This window comes from Bos grunniens, chromosome 21, assembly GCF_055505025.1.
Source record: "Bos grunniens cultivar Pamir isolate PY7600 chromosome 21, Bosgru_T2T1.0, whole genome shotgun sequence".
NCBI lineage: Eukaryota > Metazoa > Chordata > Mammalia > Artiodactyla > Bovidae > Bos > Bos grunniens.
In genome coordinates, this window is record NC_141185.1 from 64834988 (window position 1) to 64858388 (window position 23401).

The 23401-nt window shown below is 41.9% G+C and overlaps 1 protein-coding gene across 6 annotated transcripts in view; it reads left to right on the plus strand.

The window, feature by feature from the left end:
* Positions 1-23401, plus strand: part of LRRK1 (leucine rich repeat kinase 1) — a 135928-nt gene that overhangs the window by 13121 nt on the left and 99406 nt on the right. Inside the window, exon 1 of one of the 6 annotated variants that reach the window (XM_086364891.1) lies at positions 856-1005. The exons of the other annotated variants lie outside the window; for them this stretch is intronic. Within the exon in view, the coding sequence (XP_086221017.1) occupies positions 960-1005 (46 nt within the window). The 5' untranslated portion in view covers positions 856-959. Of the gene's footprint in view, positions 1-855; positions 1006-23401 lie in introns of those variants that run through there. 6 annotated transcript variants of the gene reach the window in all.

The following is a 23401-nucleotide window of genomic DNA, read 5'->3' on the forward strand; positions in this document are numbered from 1 at the left end:
ATCTGCAGCTGTGCCTCTCACAGCACTTACCCTCTTAGTTCTGTCCCTGTTGGATGAGTTTTCTGCCCCACCTTCTCCCCAGTCCACCAACTTCACCCCAGGAAAGATCCTTGCAGACTTAATTCTCAGCACTGCCTGAGGAAAACTGTCAGAAATAGGAGCAGTGATACTCAAGTTATTCTCAATGTCGGGATAAAACCACCCTTTAAAAATCCTTGGAAGGTAGCATGCTTTGGAAATAATCTTACCATTATACCTCCAAGTAGAGTTAGGAAAAGATCCAAACTTTAATAAAAATTAGTAAAAAAAAAACAAAAAACCAACTTTTTTACTTTTGGGGTTTTGGTAGTTGTCTATTGTGTGTGTGTACTGGGTGTGTTTGTTAGTGCTTCTACTTGTTTTGACTTGTGCAGCCCACCGTGTGCTTGTTCAGAATGGTTAACCCTTGCAGCGCCCATGAATATGCATGTGGTACCAGACAGGCTATAGGCGCCTGTCCTGGGTTTGTGCAACACAGTTGTGCCCCAGAAAGGCTTGTCACAACCGTATTCACACCGTCAGCATTCCCCCGGCCTTGGATACAGAAGGCACCCTTGGAAAGTGTGGATGGGTCCTGAGTGCGTGAGCTGAGAGAGCGAGGGTCAGTGAGATCCTGGGCCAGGACTGCCGGGTGAGCCAGTTTGACAAACAGGTCATTAGACATTCTTCTACATCTGCCTCACACTAGTCAAAGTGGAAAAACCTGTCCTGTCAGCTGAGGTTAGGGCTCCCCGGAAGCAGAGAAGTGAGGAAACTTCCAGATAATTCTGGCCAAGAATGCTTGGTAAGACTCTTCAGGACCATGAGGCTGGGGGGCACTTGGACAGACGTCACCCGAGGGGGTCTCACCCCGCTCCTCTCCGTGAGCTGCCCTGAGCTCTGCTGCCTGCCGCTGAGCACTGTCCTCCACTGGACCCAGCATGGACGGAAGGAGAAGGAACATTCCGGAGGGCCCTCGAGTCCCAGGTTTTGACATAGCTACTTCCAATGTCCTTTTCTTCTTGCTTTGAGTTTTTCAAATCTGTGTTGAAAATAACTTCTTAATGGAAGAGCCAGGCAGATTTGTCTGCCTTCCAGAAATAGAAATAGCCTAAATAGGAAGTGCCTCTTATGTGGGCCGTATGCTTCCTCAGTGAGCCTCGGGAGGAAATCCTCCAAGGGGCAGATCCCTGGTTTGGGTGCCTTTCCGAGTAACTGCCCACGCACGCCTTGGAGCTCTTCTTGGACTCAGTGTCCTGTTCACGCCTGCTGGGAGGACAGGGCCTTGCCAGGAAGGGATCTGGCTGCAGGAGCAGCCCTGGGCCGCCAGGGAGCGGCCAGTGTCCAGTCAAGAGTCCCTCACTGGGAGGTGAAGGGGAAGGAGGCTGAGTGGCAGCCCAGGTCTTGGGAGAAGTGACAGCGGCGTCCATCTGTGTGGGAGCGGTTGACACAGCTGTGCTTCCTGCCGATGAAGACCTGCCCGCGGCGGAAGCTCTGGGTCTGATGGGGCTTTTACTATTAACCTGGATCTGAGGCTCAAATCCTCTGATTATTTGTTCAGACTATGCTTGCTTACTTCTAGCATCGGGGAACTGACTCTCAGATATTCGTGTGGGCTGCTCTGGTGAGAAATCAGTGCTGCTGAGGCCAGTCCTGTCTCTGCTGCCTCTGGCTCCACTGCCTAGGCTGACTGGCACCCCTTAATCCCTTCCTTGAAATAACTTAAGTATCTCGCCCTTGGACTCCATTTTAATCTGCGCTAACCATCCCACTGCTTTCAAGAGAGGTAGCCCATGACACATTTCCCTCGGGTGTCACCAAGCAGAACTCCTTAGTCTGTGGACTAATCATTAGGCCATGGCCGCCTGGGCCCAAGGAGAGAACGGCCTCCCACCCTCCACGTCCCTGCTGCTGTGGGTTACTCGAGAAACCAAGCATCACACTCGGAGAGTTGGAGAACTCAGGTTTATTACGCCAGCCAGCCCAGAGGAGTTAACACTCCAAGCTCTGAGCCCTGAACAAAGGGGTTACAGAGTTTTTATGGACAGACTGCAGTGGACAACACTAGCTGTTAATAGGCTGGTTTAAACTAAGGGATTTCGCGTGTGCGGGAACAGCAGTCAAGATGAGCAAGGGGGTAGCTGTCCTTTACACGGACAGGCATGATTCGGCAGGTTTGCAGGGGCTCGGCAATTGCCAAGAGCAGGACAAGGGTGAGTGAGATAAACTTCAGTTCCTAGGATTGTAAGCCCCTCTTTCTGAGATTACATGACCTACGTGATCTAGACTTTACAAGGGGCAGGCTGAGTTACAGAGGCAGGAGGAGAAGGAGAAGCTTATGCAAAATTTTAACTTTTGCTCTTCAGGTTGGCTCTCTGGGGCATCCCGTCCCCCCACCCCATTCTCAGCGGGCAGAGCCTGAAGCTTACCCAGAGCATCTTCCCTGTCTCTCCAATTTTTGTTTGTGCTTTAACTTCTCTGTGTCTTGGTACTGCAGTCTCTGCTTGGTCTTCCACGTTGCTGATTTGTCCTCTGGCTCTGTCCATTATGCTCTGTAGCAAACCTTTTGTGTTTTATAGATCACCTCTTTCACTTTAATTTCCCAGCTTTTCAGCCAGTTCTTTGGTATGGATGCTGTGTCCCCTTGTATCTCCCTAAGACGTCATTCATATTTATTTTGAGGGCTTGTTCTTGCTATATAACACTGTTTCTAGGTGGAAATGGCCCCCCCAGATTCTGGAAAGCTATAGCCCAAGATCCTGCTTAGGGGAGCTCAGGCACTGACTCCCAGATGAGAGTAGTGGTTGCCAATAGCAAGTTTAATCATCAGCCAGTCCAAAGTTTGCCCACACCCCCTTATCTCGGTGACTGGGTTATTTGTGTAGGTTTTCTCACTGAGCTGTAATGTAAGGGGAAAGCAAGAGGTGCAGGTTCTCAGATCTGGAAAGACCCTGCCTTGCCCAAGCATTGTCACTGTCAACTGCTCACTTCCCCTTGGAGACTCTGAGGCCCAAGGGAGAGCTGTAGTGGAATATGCCTCATCCTGTCCTGTCCTGGGTGGTGGTGGTGGTGGCGGGGGGCAGAAAACATGCTCCCAGGGGCATTAGGTCCTTGGCTCAATAGCAGGGAACTTAATCTAGCTTTGTGTGTGGGGGAGATGGGAGTGGGGAGGGGTCTCTTCTTGCCCATCTGCAGCTGCCTTGCTTGGAGGCGCGGTTATCAGAGTTGGGTGCTTCTCCTTTATGATGTTAATCTTCCTCAAATGTTTGTGGGTATGTGGTTGGATGTTGATCTTTGTATCTGGGATTCCCCAAAACTGTCTTTGAAGGCCATTTTTGTTAATTCAGGCTGCAGAGAGTTGGGCAGGGAGACTGTCGAAGGTTGCCCTAGGGATACCTGGGTGTATGTCTTCTGGGTGGGGGCTACACGAACCTCCCGAGTGTCAGCCACCACGACCACCAAGTGTGAGGTTTCACACTTCGTCTCTAGCACACAAGGGCCAGGAGCCTTGGCCCTGTACTGCCTGGCGCAGGCTGGAGAAGGGCTTCCTGTGGGTTTTCCCTCTGCGCAGTCCCCCGGTGGGTGGCTTGGGAGGCCTGACTTCCTGGATGCACTCCGTGCAGCCGTGCAGCACTCCTGAACCTTGCTCACCTCTTGCACAATGGTTTCTGGTCCTCTTAGGTCTCCTTGTTTTCTGTGCTCACGTGGCTTGTTGAGTTTGTTCTGTATAGGAGTTTGTGGCTACAGTTAGGGCTCAGCCTACTCTCTGGATCTTGTCTTCCAGACTCTCCTTGGCATTTCCCAGGTGTGCAATTTGCACAAACTTAGGAGAAACTGAGTGATGGTGTTAAAATTGTGGACTTTGCAGTTGGAAGGAGCCAGGTTTAAATCCTGATCTTTCTGTACTCCAGTCCTCATCTGTAACACAGAAATGGCTAGAATCTGTTTGCTAAGTACGCATACTTGGTAAATCCTCAGTAAATCATATAGCCTCAGCTGGATCCTGTTTCTGTTAGTGAAAATGATGATATTATTATACTGATAAAAATGAGGAGGTCCTTAAAAATGGGGATCTTTGATTTTGGGGGCTTGAAGCTATAAAAGGCATGGAATTTAAAACTTGACGAGTCCTCATTTTCAAAATGTGTTTATCACTGAAATGTGATGACCCCAATTTAATCTTCAAAATTGTTTTAATTAAAACTTTACTCAGTTCACCAGAGAAATAAACGACTTGCAATGGAAAAAAAAAAAAAAAAACTTTAATTAAAGTTTTAGTTGAAAGTATTTTCATTGAAGTTGAAATCTTTCCTCACCTTATCTTCAGAATGCCAGAATGCTTTTTTTTTTTAGCCAGATTACAAAATCTGTATGTCTCTTACTAAAGCTCGAAGTTCTAATATTCATGAGTATCCTAAATGTTCAGCCAAAAGCTATCCATAAGGAGTGCCTTGAACTCAGAGAAATAGTGATGGCTGAGTCAGGTTTTGGTGGGCAAAGGGCCACAGTAGCAGAACCCAGGCTTCTTGGCATGTTTGTGATTTCTGAGGAGTCGTGGCATTTCTTGCTTTAATAATCAGAACAGCACTCATAAAAATAAAGGGCCATATTGTTGTCTGGTGAGGGTTGTATTAACCGAAGAAGTTTGTACTACATTGGACATTTCCATAAAGGAATGTCCATTGAGTGGACATTTCCATAAAGGAATGTCCATTGAGTGGACATTTCCATAGAGGAAAATAGTGAATATGACAATCACAGAGCAACTGTGTCCAACTCAGCCACAGGCTACAAACCTAACCACAGAGGAGTGGGGCGCCCAGGAATGTAAACTCTTACTCGGACTGAAAATCTTCTCTGCATTTTTGTCTCAGGGCAAAAGGGTGAGGCTGCAGGCGTTTGCTTCTGTTAAGCGTTATCTTTTAGGCAGATACATTTGTGTTGCTTGCTTTTAACTTTTCAGAGGCCGCTTTGTAATCACCCGTGGGGTTCCCTTCAAATCTACGTGTTAAATACATCAACTCATAACTCTGTGAGCTACAGAGAACCCCTTATCCTGGCTTTTTGCTTTTTTGTGTGTGCCTGCTTTGAGATTTAGAAGGCAGATGGCAGTCTCAGTTTTGAGGCAAATCAGCTGGAGTCAATTTTTGTTGTTTGAATTCGAGGGTGTGTATCTCTGCCTGAAGACATGCAGAGGAAAAGGCAGAGTGAATGACTTCATGTCTTTTTCCTTGCCAAGATCCTAAAACTTTAGTTGTTTGAATACAGTCATACTACTCAACAACCATAGTGACAATTTACAATTCTTTGGTTTTTACATCCTTCCAGAATGTCTTTGTATGTATACAAGCAAAACAAATGTAGACTCATATTTTCCCTCTTTTACGCAGTGGGTAGCTGATCACACACACTGTTCTGCACTTTGCCTCTTTCTTTCACACATTCATCATCATTCTTTTGACAAATGCATAGCATCTATTGTATTGTACCTCAGTTTATGTATTTATTTATTGTATTTATTTACTGTATTATACCTCAGTAAGCAGTCCCCTCTAATGGACATTTGGGCTACTAATATTTAGGTATATAACAAATAATGCTGTTGATGTCTTTTCACACATATACAAGTGTATCTACACAGTAAATTCTCAAAGTAATGGGCCAAAGAACATGTGTGTGCGTGCGTGATAAGTCGCTTCAGTCGTGTCTGACTCTGTTCTACCCTATGGACTGTAGCCCGCCAGGCTCCCCCGTCCATGCGATTCTCCATCCATGGGATTCCCCAGGCAGGAATGCTAGAGTGGGTTGCCGTGCCTTCCACCAGGGGATCTTCCTGACCCAGAGATGGAAACTGTGTCTCTTACATCTACCTGCATCGGCTGGTGGGTTCTTACCACCAGCACCACCTGAGAAACCCTGACAGGCCAGAGAACATATGCTTCCAGATCACCCTCCATGGGAGATTTTCCTGTTTGCCTCCACAGTGTATGCGCGTGCCTGTTTCCCCATAGGCCTGACTACAGTGTTACCAAATTTTTGGTTTTTCCTAATCTGCTATGTGAAAAAAGATGTCTCAGTATAGTTTTGATATGCATTTATCTTAAGATGAGTGAGACTTAGCATGTTTTAGTATGTGTGAGAGCTGGTTATATTTACTTTTTTTTAGCTCTCTCTTCATATCTTTTCCTTATCAACCTCTAGGACCTTTTTGGTCTTTCTTTATCTTTCCTAGGAGCTCTTTGCATTGACATTGTATGTAGTGGGTAACTAAATACCCTATCCAGTCTCACCTACAAGCTCTGAAGAATTGAAATGAGAACTTTGAATGTCCAAGGGGCTATCAGTAGAAATGTTTTGCTTTTTTCTTAATTATTGAATTAATATAAATTAAATGTACACTGTCTTGGGAAAGTAATGATAAATATACAGGGCCATATAAAGGAACCTTTAAGATTTAGGTTAAATAATTAGATTTAATGGAGAAGGAAATGGCAACCCACTCCAGTGCTCTTGCCTGGAGAATTCCATGGACAGAGGAGCCTGGTAGGCTGCTGTCCATTGGGTCGCACAGAGTTGGACATGACTGAAGAGACTTAGCATGCATGCATGCATTTAGGTTTAAGTAAATCTAATAAGGGCTAAATATCCAAAGTGTATAAAGAACTCATAGAATTCAATACAAAAATAAAACCTGATTTAAAAATGGACAGAGGACCTAAACAGACATTTTTCCAAAAAGACATACAGATGGCCAACAGGCACATGAAAATATGCTCAACATCACTGATCGTCAGGGAAATGCAAATCAAAACCACAATGAGATATCACCTCACACCTGTCAGAATGGCTATCATCAAAATGTCTACAAATAATAAATATTGGCTAGGATGTAGAGAAAAAGGAACCCTGATGCACTGTTGGTGAGAGTGTAAATTGGTATAAACACTATGGAAACAATATAGAGTTTCCTAAAAAATTGGAAATAGAACTGCCATATGATCCAGCCATTTCACTCCTGGGTTTATATCCAAAGAAAATGAATAGATTTATTCAAAATAGATTTATATCAAAAAGAAAATTCAAATAGATATATGTACCCCAATGTTCACTGCAACATTATTTACAATGACCAATATATGAAAACAATTTAAGTGTCCATCAACAGATGAATGGATAAAGAAGATGAGGTACATATATTATATTCTTGCCTTGAGAACCCTGTGAACAAAATGAAAAGGCAAAAAGAGACCACAGTTGTGGATGTGTCTGGTGGAGAAAGTAAAATCTGATACTGTAAAGAACAGTATTGCATAGGAACCTGGAATGTTAGGCCCATGAATCAAGGTAAATTGGACATGGTCAAACAGGAGATGGCAAGAGTAAACATTGACATTTTAGGAATCAGTGAACTAAAATGGACAGAAATGGGTGAATTTAACTCAGGTGACCATTATATCTACTTCTGTGGGTAAGAATCTCTTAGAAGAAATGGAGTAGCCCTCAAAGTCAACAAGAGTCTGAAATGCAGTATTTGGGTGCAACTTCAAAACCAACAGAATGATCTCAGTTTGTTTCCAAGGCAAATCATTCAACATCACAGTAATCCAAGTCTGTGCCCCAACCACTAATGCCGAAGAAGCTGAAGTTGAACAGTTCTGTGAAGACCGACAAGACCTTCTAGATCTAATACACACAAAAAAAGATGTCCTTTTCATCATAGGAGACCGGAATGCAAAAGTAGGAAGTCAAGAGATACCTGGATTTAACAGGCAAGTTTGGCTTTGGAGTACAAAATGAAGCAGGGCAAAGGCTAACAGAGCTTTGCCAAGAGAATGCACTGGTCATAGCAAACACCTTCTTCCAACAACACAAGAGAAGATTCTACACATGACATCACCAGATGGTCAACACTAAAATCAGATTGATTATATTCTTTCAGCTAAAGATGGAGAAGCTTTATACAGTCAGTAAAAAACAAGACCAGGAGCTGACTGTAACTGAGACCATGACTTCTTCTAGCAAAATTCAGGCTCAAATTGAAAAAAGTAGGGAAGACCATTGGGTTTCCCTGGTGGCTCAGATAGTAAAGAATCCACCTGCAATTTGGGAGACCTGGGTTCAATCCCAGGGTTGGGAAAATCCCCTGGAGGAGGGTATGGCAATACACTCCAATATTCTTTTTTTTTTTTAATACTACAGATTTACATATATTTTATTTATTTATTTTTCTGTTTGGGAGATGTCTTTTTTTACTTTAATTGGAGGCTAATTACTTTACAATATTATAGTGGTTTTGCCATATATTGACATGAATCCACCACGGGTGTACATGTGTTTCCCATCCTGAACCCCCCTCCCACATCCCTCCCCATCCCATCCCTCAGGGTCATCCCAGTGCACCAGCCCTGAGCACCCTGCCTCATGCATCGAACTTGGACTGGTGATCTGTTTCACATATAATAATATACATGTTTAAATGCTGTTCTCTCAAATCATCCCACCCTTGCCTTCTCCCACAGAGTCCAAAAGACTTCTTACATCTGTGTCTCTTTTGCTGTCTCGTATATAGAGTCATCATTACCATCTTTCTAAATTCCATATATAAGCATTAATATACTGTATTGGTGTTTTTCTTTCTGACTTACTTTGCTCTGTATAATAGGCTCCAGTTTCATCCACCTCATTAGAACTGATTCAAATGCATTCTTTTTAATAGCTGAGTAATATTCCATTGTGTATATGTACCACAGCTTTCTTATCCACTCATCTGCTGGTGGACATCTAAGTTGCTTCCGTGTCCTGGCTATTGTAAACAGTGCTGCAGTGAACATTGGGGTACATGTGTCTCTTTCAATTCTGGTTTCCTCGGTGTGTATGCTCAGCAGTGGAATTGCTGGGTCATATGACAGTTCTATTTCAGTTTTTTAAGGAATCTCCACACTGTTCTCCATAGTGGCTGTACTAGTTTGCATTCCCACCAACAGTGTAAGAGGGTTCCTTTTTCTCTGCACCCTCTCCAGCATTTATTGCTTGTAGACTTTTGGATCTCAGCCATTCTGACCGGCATGAGATGGTACCTCTTGGTGGTTTTGATTTGCATTTCTCTGATAATGAGTGATGTTGAGCATCTTTTCATTTGTTTGTTAGCCATCTGTATGTCTTCTTTGGAGAAATGTCTATTTAGTTCTTTGGCCCATTTTTTGATTGGATCGCTTATTTTTCTGGAATTGAGTTGTGGGAGTTGCTTGTATATTTTTGAGATTAATTCTTTGTCAGTTGCTTCATTTGCTATTATTTTCCTCCATTCTGAAGGCTGTCTTTTCACTTTGCTTATAGTTTCCTTTGTTGTGTAAAAGCTTTTAAGTTTAATTAGGTCCCATTTGTTTATTTTTGCTTTTATTTCCATTACTCTGGGAGGTGGGTCATAGAGAATCCTGCTATGATTTCTGTCAGAGAGTGTTTTGCCTATGTTTTCCTCTAGGAGTTTTATAGTTTCTGGTCTTATATTTAGATCTTTAATCCATTTTGAGTTTATTTTTGTGTATGGTGTTAGAAAGTGTTCTAGTTTCATTCTCTTACAAGTGGTTGACCAGTTTTCCCAGCACTACTTGTTGAAGAGATTGTCTTTTCTCCATTGTATATTCTTGCCTCCTTTGTCAAAGATAAGGTGTCCATAGGTGCATGGGTTTATCTCTGGGATTTCTATTTTGTTCCATTGATCTATATTTCTGCTTTGTGCCAGTACCATACTGTCTTGATGACTGTAGCTTTGTAGTATAGTCTGAAGTCAGACAGGTTGATTCCTCCAGTTCCATTCTTCTTTCTCAAAATTGCTTTGGCTATTCTAGGTTTTTTTGTATTTCCATACAAGTTGTGAAATTATTTGTTTTAGTTCTCTGAAAAATACTGTTGGTAGCTTGATAGGGGTTGCATTGAATCTATAGATTGCTTTGGGTAGTATACTCATTTTCACCATATTGATTCTTCCAATCCATGAACATGGTATATTTCTCCATCTATTTGTGTCTTCTTTCTTTCATCAGTGTTTCATAGTTTTCTATATATAGGTCTTTTGTTTCTTTAGGTAGATTTCTTCCTAAGTATTTTATTCTTTTTGTTACAGTGGCTAATAGAATTGTTTCCTTAATTCCTCTTTCTATTTTCTCATTGTTAGTGTATAGGAATGCAAGGGATTTCTGTGTGTTAATTTCATATCCTGCAAATTTACTATATTCATTGATTATCTCTAATAATTTTCTGTGGTGTCTTTAGGGTTTTCCAAGTAGAGGATCATGTCATCTGCAAACAGTGAGAGTTTTACTTCTTCTTTTCCAATCTGGATTCCTTTTATTTCTGTTTCTGCTCTGATTGCTGTGACCAAAACTTCCAAAATTATGTTGAATAGTAGTGGTGAGAGTGGGCACCCTTGTCTTGTTCCTGGTTTTAGGGAAAATGCTTTCAGTTTTTCACCATTGAGGATAATGTTTGCTGTGGGTTTATTATATATGGCTTTTATTATTGTTGAGGTATGTTCCTTCTATGCCTGCTTTCTGGAGGGTTTTTATCATAAATGGATGTTGAATTTTGTCAAAAGCTATCTCTGCATCTATTGAGATAATCAAATGTTTTTTATCTTTCAATTTGTTAATGTGGCATATCACATTGATTGATTTGTGAATGTTGAAGAATTCTTGCATGCCTGAGATAAAACCCACTTGGTCATGATGTATGATCTTTTTAATATGTTGTTGGATTCTATTTGCTAGAATTTTGTTGAGGATTTTTGCATCTATGTTCATCAGTGATATTGGCCTGTAGTTTTCCTTTATTGTGGCATCTTTGGTGATGATGGCCTCATAGAATGAGTTTGAAAGTTTACTTTCCTCTGCAATTTTCTGGAAGACTTTGAGTAGGATAGGTGTTAGCTCTCTCTAAATTTTTGGTAGAATTCAGCTGTGAAGCCATTTGGTCCTGGGCTTTTCTTTGTTGGAAGATTTCTGATTCCGGTTTTGATTTCTATGCTTGTGATTGGTCTGTTAAGATTTTCTATTTCTTTCTGGTTCAATTTTGTGCCATAGACACTTGAAATTGGAGGTCTTGGTTCAGTGAAAGTGAAGTGAAGTCAGTCGCTCAGTCATGTCCGACTCTTTGTGACCCCGTGGATGGTAGCCTATCAGGCTCTCCGTCCATGGGATTTTCCAGGCAAGAGTGCTGGAGTAGATTGCCATTTCCTTCTCCAGGGGAGCTTCCTGACCCAGGAATCAAACCTGGGTCTCCCACATTGCAGGGAGACGCTTTACCGTCTGATCCACCAGGGAAGCCCCTGGTTCAATTTTGGAAAGTATACTCTTCTAAGAATTCATCTATTTCTTCCAAGTTGTCCATTTTATTGACATATAGTTGCTGATAGTAGTCTCTTATGATTCTTTGTATTTCTGTGTTGTGATTTCTCCATTTTCATTTCTAATTTTGTTGATTTGATTCTTCTCCCTTTGTTTCTTGATAAATCTAGCTAATGGTTTGTCTATTTTATTTATCTTCTCTAAGAACCAGCTTTTAGCTTTGTTGGTTTTTGCTATGGTCTCTTTTGTTTCTATTGCATTGGTTTCTGCCCTAATTTTTGTGATTTCTTTCCTTCTACTAACCCTGGGGTTCTTCATTTCTTCCTTTTCTAGTTGCTTTAGGTGTAGATTTAAGTTATTTATTTGATTTCTCTCCTGTTTCTTGAGGCAGGCTTGTATTGCTATGAACCTTCCCCTTAGCACTGCTTTTACTGAATCCCATAGGTTTTGGGTTGTTGTGTTTTCATTTTCATTCGTTTCTATGCATATTTTTATTTCTTTTTTTATTTCTTCTGTGATTTGTTGGTTATTCAGAAGTGTGTTGTTTAGCCTCCATATGTTTGTATTTTTAACAGTTTTTTCCTGTAGTTGACATGTAATCATACAGCATTGTGATCAGAAAAGATGCTTGAGATATTTTCAATTTTTTGAATTTACCAAAGCTAGATTTATGGCCCAGGATGTGATCTGTCCTGGAGAAGGTTTCATGTGCACTTGACAAAAAGGTGAAATTCATTGTTTTAGGGTGAAATGTCCTGTAGATATCAATTAGGTCTAACTGGTCCATTGTATCATTTAAAGTTTGTGTTTTCTTGCTAATTTTCTGTTTAGTTGATCTATCCATAGCACACTCCAGTATTCTTGCTTGGAGAACCCCCATGGATGGGGGAGTCTGGCGTGCTACAGTCCACGGGGTTGCAAATAGTCAGACACGACTGAGTGACTGAGCACACAAACACAGGGAAAACCACTAGACCATTCAAGTATGACCTAAATCAAATCCTTTATGATTATCTAGTGGAGGAGATGAATAAATTCAAAGGAGATTAGGTCTGGGAGAGAGAACGCCTGAAGAACTATGGATAGAGGTTCGTAATATTGTATATGAGGTAGTGACCAATACCATCATCAAGAGAATAAATGCAAGAAGGCAAAGTGGTTGTCTGAGGAGGCCTTACAAATAGCTGAGAAAAGGACAAAAGCAAAAGGCAAATGATAAAGGGAAAGATATTCCCAACTGAATGCAGAGTTCTAGAGAATAGGAAGGAGACATACTTCCTAAGTGAGCAATGCAAAGAAATAGAGGAAAACAATAGAATGGAAAAGACTAGAGATCTCTTCAGGAAAATTAGAAATACCAAGGGGACACTTCATGCAAAGATGGGCACAATAAAATTCAGAAATGGCAAGGACCTAACAGAAGCAGGAGATATTAAGAAGAGGTGGCAAGAATACAATGTACTAAAAAGGTCTTAATGACCCAGATAACCATGATGGTGTGCTCACTCTCCCAGAAGCAGACATCCTAGAGTGTGAAGTCAAGTGGGCCTTAGGAAGCATTACTATGAACAAAGCTAGTGGAGGTGATGGAATTCCAGCTGAGCTATTTAAAATCCTAAATGATAATGCTGTTAAAGTGCTTCATGCAACATGCCAGTCAATTTGGAAAACTCAGCAGTGAACCACAGGACTGGAAAAGGTCAATTTTCATTCCAGTACTAAAGAATGCATGCATGCTCAATTGCTCAGTGATGTCTAACTCTTTGTGACCCCATAGACTAGTCTGCCAGACTCTCCTGTCCATGGAATTTTCAAGGCAAGAATACTGCAGTGGATTGCCACTTCCTACTTCAGGGGATCTTCCCTACCCAGGGATCAAACCTGCTTCTCTGTGTTTCCTGTGTTGCCAGGCAGATTATTTTACCACTGATCCATGTTGGGAGCCCTAATCCCAAAGAAGGCCAATGCCAAAAAATGTTCAAATTGCCATACAATTGCATTCATTTCACATGTTAGCAAGATTATGCTCAAAATCCTTCAAACTAGGCTTCAGGAGTATGTGAGTTAAGAATTTCCAGTTGTACCAGCTGCATTTAGAAAAGGCAGAGGAACCAGAGATCAAATTGCCTACATCTGCTGGATCATAGGAAAAGGAAGGGAATTCCAGAAAAACATCTACTTCTGCTTCACTGACTATGCTAAAGCCTTTAACTGTGTAGATCACAACAAATTGTGGAAAATTCTCAAAGAGATGAGAACACTGGACCAACTTACCTGTCTCCTGAGAAACCTGTATGCAGGACAAGAAGCAACACTTAGAACTACACATGGAAAAACAGACTGGTTCAAAACTGGGAAAGGAGTTAATCAGGGCTATATGTTGTCACCCTGCTTATTTAACTTCTATGCAGAGTACATCATGCAAAGTGCCAGGATGGATGAACCACAAGCTGGAATCAAGATTGCAGGGAGAAATATCAACAACCTATCATATGCAGATGACACCACTTTGATGGCAGAAAGTGAAGAGGAACTAAAGACCCTCTTGATAAGGGTAAAAGAGGAGAGTGAAAAAGCTACCTTAAAACTCAGCATTCAAGAAACAAAGATCATGGCATCTGGTCCCATCACTTCATGGCAAATAGATAGGGAAAAAATGGAAACAGTGACAAACTTTATTTTCTTGGGCTGCAAAATCACTGTGGACAGTGACTTCAGCCATGATGCTCGCTCCTTGGAAGAAAAGCTGGGAAAAACCTAGACAAACCGTATTAAAAGCAAAGACATTACTTTTTCTGACAAAACCTCAAAGCTGTGGTTTTCCAGTATTCATGTATGAATGTGAGAGTTGGACCATAAAGAAGGCTAGCCACTGAAGAATTGATGCTTTCAAACTGTGATGCTGGTGAAGACTCTTGAGAGTCCCTTGGACAGCAAGATCAAACCAGTCAATCCTAAAGGAAATCAATCCTGAATATTAATTGGAAGGACTGATGCTGAAGCTGATGCTCCAATACGTTGGCCACCTATGTGAAAAGCCAGCTCATTAGAAAAGACCCTGATGCTGGGAAAGATTGAGGGCAGGAGGAGAAGGAGGCAACAGAGGATGACATGGTTGGATGGTATCACTGACTCAATGGACATGAGTTTTAGTAAACTCAGGGAGATACTGGAGGACAGGGAATTCTGGCGTGCTGCAGTCCATGGGGTCACAGAGAGTTGGACATGACTTAGCAACTGAATAACAACAACATATATATACACACACAATGGAATATTACTCAACTATAATAAAGAATGAAATTTTGCTCTTTATAACCACATGGATGGACCTGAAGGGTATTATGCTAAGTGAAATAAGTCTAACAGAGAAAGACAGAAACTATGTTTTCACTTATATGTAGAGTCTTAAAAAATAAGCATGTGAATATAAAAAGACAGAAAGAGACTCATAGCTATAGAGAACAAGCTAGTGATTACCAGAGGGGAAAGAGACAGGGAAAGAGACAAGATCAAGGAAGGGAAGGAAGAAGTGCAAACTACTAGGTATAAAATAAATAAGGTACAAGGATACAATATATAGCACAGGGAATATAACATATTTTTAATAACTTTAGAGTATAATTTATAAAAGTATCAAACCACTATATTTACACCTGATGCTAATGTAATACTATAAGTCAACTATTTCTCTGTCTCTTTAGTCACTAAGTCGTGTCCTACTCTTGCAACCCCATGGACTGTAGCCTGCCAGGCTCCTCTGTCCATGGGATTCTCCAGGCAAGAATACTGGAGTGGGTTGCCATTTCTTTCTCCAGGGGATCTTTTCGACCCAGGGATTGAACCCACGTCTCTTCTACTGCAGGCAGATTCTTTACCAACTGAGCTACGAGCGAAGTCCAACTGTACGAGGGAAGTCAACTATCATCCTCTTATATAGAGAGAAACATATCATCCTCATATATCATCCTCTTATACAGAGAGACAACATTGTAAATATATTGGTTCTCTACATGTTGATTTTATAATTCAGTGCAATTTCAGTTAAAATACAAACAAGATTCTTTTAGAACATAAAGAGAGAAGTAAATTCTATGTAGAAAAATAAACATGAGAATAGCCAAGAAAATTCAAATGAGAAGGGGGTCAGTTGAAAGAAAGAGTACCAAATGTTAGAATTATTACAAAGCCATTGTAATGAAACATGTTGGAGACTAGAGAGGGAAAGGACAAGAAAAGCAATGGGTTAGAGCCACAACTCAGCAAATAGGCCAAATACACATTAGTTTTGCTTTACTATTTAGGATTTCAAATTTGTCCAGAAAAGAAAGTTTGCTTGGTAATAGGACAAACATAACATATTACTTCCTCACTTCCACACCAAAATCAGTGTCAGATGAATCAAATATTTAAACATAGAAATGAATACCACTAAAAGTCTAGGAAAATGATAATATAATTTGGAAGTGAGGAGGGACTTTTTCCTAAGCATGGTACAGAACCCAGATACCATAAAGGAGAACATTAATAAAAATAATTACCTAACAATTAGAACTATTCTGCAGAAATAGAAGTGACAACCCACAAACAGGTCAAAACTGTTTTCAACATATACTGCAAAGAGCACTGGTAAATCAGTGATAGAAAGAATAGCCCAATTTCAAATGAACCAAAGAAGAGATTTAGAGAGTTTATTAATTCATTGAAAAAGATAGAAATGATGGATCAATGTGAAAATATATTGAATGTCATTCATATGAGAAGAAATTGAAACCAAAACCAATTTTGAGATATGTTATTTTGCTTTGCAGATTGTAAACAATCAGGAATTTTGATATCATTTAAGACAGCAAAGATATGTTTTGCTCTGTTTTTCATATTTTATTTTAAACTAATATTGGGTTGATAAGTAAGGACATAATTGATGCAACTTTTGGAAAAGCAAATTGGTAATCTTTTTAAAAATCAAGGCCTACTATATCCTCTGTTTCTTCTACTGCTAGGAATTTAACTTGGGGAGACAGTTCAGGTTATGTGTGAGAAATGCACACATAAGGATATTCAGTGCAGCAGTGGAAGGGGTTACACAAAACTAGACCTGCCCTAAATATCCAGCAATGAAGACAAAGGGCTGCCATGACAACAGCTGTGCTGGGTCTCTGAGTGCCGACCCAGAACTTCCAAGTGAGAGAAGCAAGTTGTAGAACATAATCGTAGTATAATTCATTCATTAAAAAGGGAGAAGAGGAGAAATGAATATTTATGTGAGATCCAGGGAAATCACTCATGGCCTCTATATTCCAAGGAAATTCCAGCCTGGAATCTTAAAATCATAAAGCATCTTAGATCTTAAGTTTTTTGAAAGGACATCCACAAGAAATTCCATTTAAAGCACACGGCCAAACCTCTAAACTCCTTTGCCCAGATCTTTCCCAGAAGTTCACAAAATGCAGCCTCTGTCCTCAGTCTCTAATCTTGTTCTCTCAAGAGACCTCCCAGGCATTTCCCCCAGAGTCAGCTTGTCTTGTCTTGGTGAGAGTCTGTTTCCGTCTGCCTACCCTGCTTCTGCCCTTTCCAGTGCAGACACCGCAGCACCCTGCCCTGCACCAGTAAGGCCATCCAGATGCTACCTAGGAGGGTGAGGAGATGGAGGCAAGACATCTGCTTGCAGCTTCCCTCCCCACCATCAGTACTTCTGGACGCGCTGAGACCACAGATGGGCATGAGGAGGGTCCTTGGCAGTAACCCTTAGGCGGGCACAGGGGCTGGGATGAAGGGAGGGGCCTCTCCTTCTTCTGGGAACCAGTATCGCTTTCTGGTCAGACTCAAGCCAAGCACAAGTGCTATACTTCCTTCTGCTTCACTGTGCCGAGCTCCCTCTTGGGGGCGCAATTCAGATTTCTCACTTGCCCTCTGCTGAGCTAGTCTGCCTTCCCAGCTCTAGGATGGGGTGAGCAAACCCAGCACACAGAGTCACTGGAGGCTGGCATGTCCTGTGCCCTACCCCAGGGAGGGATAATGGGAGCTGCCCTGAGAATCACAGAGCAATAGGAGATGACCCCCCAGTATAGAGAACTCTTTCTCTTTCCTTGTTCCTGGTTCGTAGGACTCTGTTGTGTGGATGTTCCATAGTTTCTGTAGCTAGTTCTCTATAGATGGACATCTAGATTTTTTCCCCTGTAATAACAATACAATACTAGACATGATTTTGTATTTTTGTCTCATGCTGCTGCTGCTAAGTTGCTTCAGTCGTGTCCGACTCTGTGCGACCCCATAGACGGCAGCCCACAGGCTCCCCTGTCCCTGGGATTCTCCAGGCAAGAACACTGGAGTGGGCTGCCATTTCCTTCTCCAATGCATGAAAGTGAAAAGTGAAAGTGAAGTCGCTCAGTCACGTCCGACCCTTAGCGACCCCATGGACTGCAGCCCACCAGGCTCCTCCGTCCATGGGATTTTCCAGGCAAGAGTACTAGAGTGGGTTGCCATGCCCTCCTCCAGAGGATCGTCCCAACCCACTGATCAAACCCAGGTCTCCTACATCGCAGGTGGATTCTTTACTGTCTGAGCCACCAGGGAAACCCAAATCAACCATACTTCAATTTTTTTTTAAAAAAAGTAAAATCTGGAAAGAATACAGCTCCACACTCTAGCTTTTCCAACATGTCTCATCAATGTGTGTCCCCAGGCTCTAGCTCAGCACATTGTAGGTATTAAATATTTATAAAATGAGTGAGCAATAAATTAATTTTCAGAAGAGGACCTCAATGTTGGAAAAAATTCATCTTTGTAGCTCTGTATTTCTGTGTCTCTTTTCAACTGCTGCTGAATTCGTGGATGAATTGGTTTCCATTTCCTCTCTGGTTTTTCATCTAATAAGACAGAATCACAATAAAGGACAGAAATGGTAAGGATCTAACAGAAAAAAAAGAAGAGATTAAGAAGAGGTGGCAAGAATATACAGAAGAACTATACAAAAAAAGATTGTAATGACCCAAATTGCCAAATTCAGACTTAAATGGAAGAAAGTAGGGAAAACCACTAGGCCATTCAGGTATGATCTAAAACAAATCCCTTACGATTATACAGTGGAAGTGACAAATAGATTCAAGGGATTAGATCTGATAGATGGAGGTGTGTAACGTTGTACAGGAGGCAGTGATCAAAGCCATCTCCAAGAAAAAGACATACAAAAAGGCAAAGTGGTTGTTTGAAGAAGAATTACAAATAGCTGAGGAAAGAAGAAAAGCAAAAGGCAAAGGAGAAAATGAAAGATATACCCATCTGAATACAGAGTTCCAAAGACTAGCAAGGAGAGATAAGAAAGCCTGACTGGATGAAGCACAAACTGGAATCAAGATTGTTGGGAGAAATATCAATAACCTCAGATATGCAGATGACACCACCCTTATGGCAGAAGGTGAAGAGGAACTAAAGATCCTCTTGATAGAAGTGAAAGAGGAGAGTGAAAAAGCTGGCTTAAAATTCAACATTCAAAAACTAAGATCATGGCATCCGATTCCACCACTTCATGGGAAATAGATGAGGAAACAATGGAAACAGTGAGACTTTATTTTGTTTGGCTCCAAAATCACTGCAGATGGTGATTGCAGCCATGAAATTAAAAGACCCTTGCTCCTTGGATGAAAAGTTATGACCCCCTAGACAGCATATTAAAAAGTAGAGACATTACTTTTCTGACAAAGGTCCATATAGTCAGACCTACGGTTTTTCCAGTAGTCGTGTATGGATATGAGAGTTGGATCACAAAAGGCTGAGCACCAAAAAATTGATGCTTTCAAACTGTGGTGTTGGAGAAGACTCTTGAGAGCCCCTTGGACAGCAAGGAGATCAAACCAGTCAATCCTAAAGGAAATCAATCCTGAACATTCATTGGAAGGACTAAAGCTGAAGTTCTAATACCTGGCCACCTGATATGAAGAGCTGAGTCATTAGAAAGGACCCTGATGCTGGGAAAGATTGAAGGAAGAAGAGGAAGGGGAGGACAGAGGATGAGATGGTTGGATGGCATCACTGACTCGATGGACGTGAGAGTGAGCAAGATTTGGGAGATGGTGAAGGACAGGGAAGCCTGGCATGCTTCAGTTAATGGGGTCAAAAAGAGTCAGACACGACTGAGTGACTGAACAACAACAATCCAGGATGGTGTGGTCACTCACATGGAGCCAGACATCCTGGAGTGTAAAGTCAGGTGGGCCTTAGGAGGCATTACTACAAACAAAGCTAATGGAGGTGATGGAATTCTAGCTCCACTATTTAAAATCTTAAAAGATGATGTTGTTAAAGTCCTGTGCTCACAGCAAATTTGGAAAATTCAGCAGTGGCCATGGGACTGGAAAATGTGTTTTCATTCTAATCCTAAAGAAGGGCAATGCCAAAGAATGTTCAAACTACCTTACAATTGAGCTCATTTAACATGCTAGCAAGGTAATGCTCAAAATTCTTCAAGCTAGGCTTCAGCTGTACATGAGCAGAGAACTCTCAGATGTAGAAGCTGAGCTTAGAAAAGGCAGAGGAACCAGAGATCAAATTGCCAGCATTCGTTGGCTCATGAAAAAAACAAGGGAATTCCAGAATAAATCTACTTCTGCTTCACTGACTATACCAAAGCCATTGACTGTGTGGATCATGACCAACTGGAAAATTCTTAAAGAGATGGGAATGCCAGACAACCTTACCTGTCTCCTGAGAAACCTGTATCAAGCCAAGAAACAACACTTAGAACTGGACATGGGACAATGGACTGGTTCAAAATTGAAAAAGGAGCTCATCAAAGCTATATGTTGTCACCATGTTTATTTAACTTCTGTGTGGAGTGTATCATGCAAAATACCAGGATGGATGAATCACAAGCTGGAATCAAGATAGTCAGGGAAAATATCAACAACCTCGGATATGCAGATGATACCATCCTAATGACAGAAAGCAAAGAGGATCTAAAGAGCTTCTTGATGAAGGTGAAAGAGAATGAAAAAACTGGATTAAATATCAACATTCAAGGAACGAAGATCATGGCATCCGGTCCTATCACTTCATGGCAATTAGATGGGGAAAAAATGAAAACAGTGGTAGATTTTATTTTCTTTGGCTCCAAAATCGCTGTGGCTGGTGACTGCAGCCATGAAATTAAAAGATGCTTATTCCTTGGAAGGAAAGTTATGAGACGCCTAGACAGTGTATTAAAAAGCAGAGACATCACTTTGTCAACAGTGGTCCATTTAGTCAAAGCTATGGCTTTTCCAGTGGTCATGTATGGACGTGAGAGTTGGACTGTGAAGAAGGCTGAGTGCCAAAAAACTGATGCTTTCGAATTGCGTTGCTGGAGAAGACTCTTGAAAGTCCCTTGAACAACAAAGAGATCAAACCAATCCTTAAGGAAATCAACCCTGAATATTCATTGGAAGGACTGATGCTGAAGCTGAAGCGCCAACACTTTGGCCACCTAATATGAAGAGCTGACTCATTGGAAAAGACCCTGATGCTGGGAAAGATTGAGGGCAGGAGAAGGGGGCAACAGAGGATGACATGGTTGGATGGTATCACTGACTCTGTGGACATGAGTTTCAGCAAACTCCGGGAGATACTGGAGGACAGAGAACCCTGGTGTGCTGCAGTCCATGAAGTCACAGAGAGTCTGACACAACTGAGTGACTCAAGAATAACAACATGACAATCATCTTACCTTTTAGTTCCCACATGTTTCCCTGGCACATTATGTTCTGAACAATGGCCCCATGTTTGGTTGGGTGCACTCAGCCTGTGAAGTGAGGAGTCGGACTTTGATGACAGGGCCAAGGGTTCAAGTCCCTATCTGCTCTTAGAAGCAGGGTGGAGACACTTTATCTAATCACTCAGAGCACTGGTCACCTGGTGAAAAGTGGTGGTAAGAACCCCTGTCTTGCGTGGGTGTTAGGAGGAAGGCGGATGTACGTAGAGTATTTCTCATAGCATCTGGCAGTTCTTATTAATCAGTATCAATTAATGATCTACTAAATGTTATCGCAGATCATTTTATTTTCTCTTTTAAAGTCCATGACACCTTTGCCAATTACTGTCCCAGAAAATGTTCTTATTCTCTTTATTTCCAGGGCAACTGTGTCAGGACGTGCTGTACCCAAGAGCTGCTTTAGTTAAATAATCCCATCAAAGAACTACTTCATTAAATCTGAAAGGAGTTAATTTTGTGTTGGATCCATTTATCTTTGTTATCATTTTCCTTTTCTTAATTTCAAAATCAGTACAAACTTGATGAGAAAGAGGAAAAGATTTTGGAAAACACAGACTAAATTTTTATAAACAAAAATAATCACCTGTGCTCATTAGAAATCTCTCTTTTTTCCCCCAAGCATTTTAATAAGACATCATCTACAAGCCTGGAATAAACTCTTTCACTTTCACTGTGTATTTTCAAATGATTCCAACCTATTTTCTGTGTTATGTATTTTCCCATTTTTTTCCTGTCTGCTCCATATTCTACTCTTTTAGCTTAATATCATATAGGTAATGTTTTTTTTACTTAGTTTTCCATGTAATCAGTATTAATGGTTGCATTAATTTTGAAGTATCCTCATTTTGAAGTATCCTGAGGTCCTACTGGGCCAGCTGGCTCAGATGATAAAGAATCTACCTGCAATGCAGGAGACCTGGGTTTGATACCTGGGTCCAGAAGATCCCCTAGAAAAGGTAATGGCAACCCACTCCAGTATTCTTGCCTGGAGAATTCCATGGACAGAGGAGCTTGGCAGGCTACAGTCCGTGGGGCCGCAAAGAGTTGAACACTGCTGAGTGGCTAACGCTACTACTACTTTAGGTGGCTCAGGCTGCTATCAAGTTGCCAAAGGCTGGGTGCCTTAAACAGCACACATTTCTTTCTCACTCCACGGGCCAGGAAGTCCAGGATGAGGTGCTGGCAGGTTCTGTTCTCGGCAAGGACCCACCTCCTGGTTGTAGACGCCACCTTGTCACCGCGTCCTCATGTGGGAGAAAGGAGTGAGCTCTCTGTCTCTTCTGGGAGGGCACTGATCCATAACACTAGCTCATAACGCCCATAACACCAAGTGATGAGCCTTGGAGTCATTTCCCAGAGACCCACCTCCTTAGACTGGGCATCAGGATCAAAGCATGAACTTTAGAGGGACAAAGCATGCAGCCTGTCTCAAGTATGAAAGTGGAAAGGAAAGTCGTGGGGTTCTGTGGGCCCCAGGGCCACAGAGCCCTGCTCCATCACTCTCGGCCCTGCTCCATCACTCTCGGCCCTGCTGCTTGCTGGCCTGTCACCATGGAGTGTCTTCATCCTGGCTTCCCTCATCTGTTTCCCTTGCTTGCTCTGCTCCCTGGGGTTAGAGGGGGAAGGGGTGAGGAGGGAGCTGGTTCTTATCATGGGGTGAAGGTGGGGGTGTGTCCAGGGGTCAGACTGGAGGGGTGGCTTACTTTATTTTGCCCACTGCTTCCCCGGTGGTGTGTGCAAGGGGTGTGCACAGTACACTGCTTTTACTCCCTGCTCTTCAGATGTGGCTGTTGTTTTTCGGTCTTTTTGTATCTTCCTAAGTGTGGCATGCATACAGTGACTTTTAGCCTCTTTATTTTCTTTGTATTTTGTAGCTCCGAGAGACATTGGTCTAGGTGTAAGCATTGCAGAACTACAGTAAAGGGTCCCAGGTCCCAGCCTGTCTCAGTAAGGCTTCCCATGACAAATGTACCAGTTCCACCACACTCTGGCCAGCAGTAAATGTTAGAGCTTGTTAAATTTTTCACTGTATCGGGTAGACATAACATGATGTCTTATGAATAGTTGCATCTTTTATTACTAAAGATAATCACACTGTTATACGTGTGATTTCCCTCTGTCCAGCTTGCTCATAGGTATAACCACCCATGCCCCTTTTATTAGCAAAAATTCATTTCAAGTATCTGGTGAAAATATTCACAGAGAAGTTCCTATCAGTGCTGGGAGGCTTTGCTGGTGTAAGAAATGTGCAGCCTGCACTGCTGGAGATCTGCTCCGTGTGAGCCGTGAGCCAGGG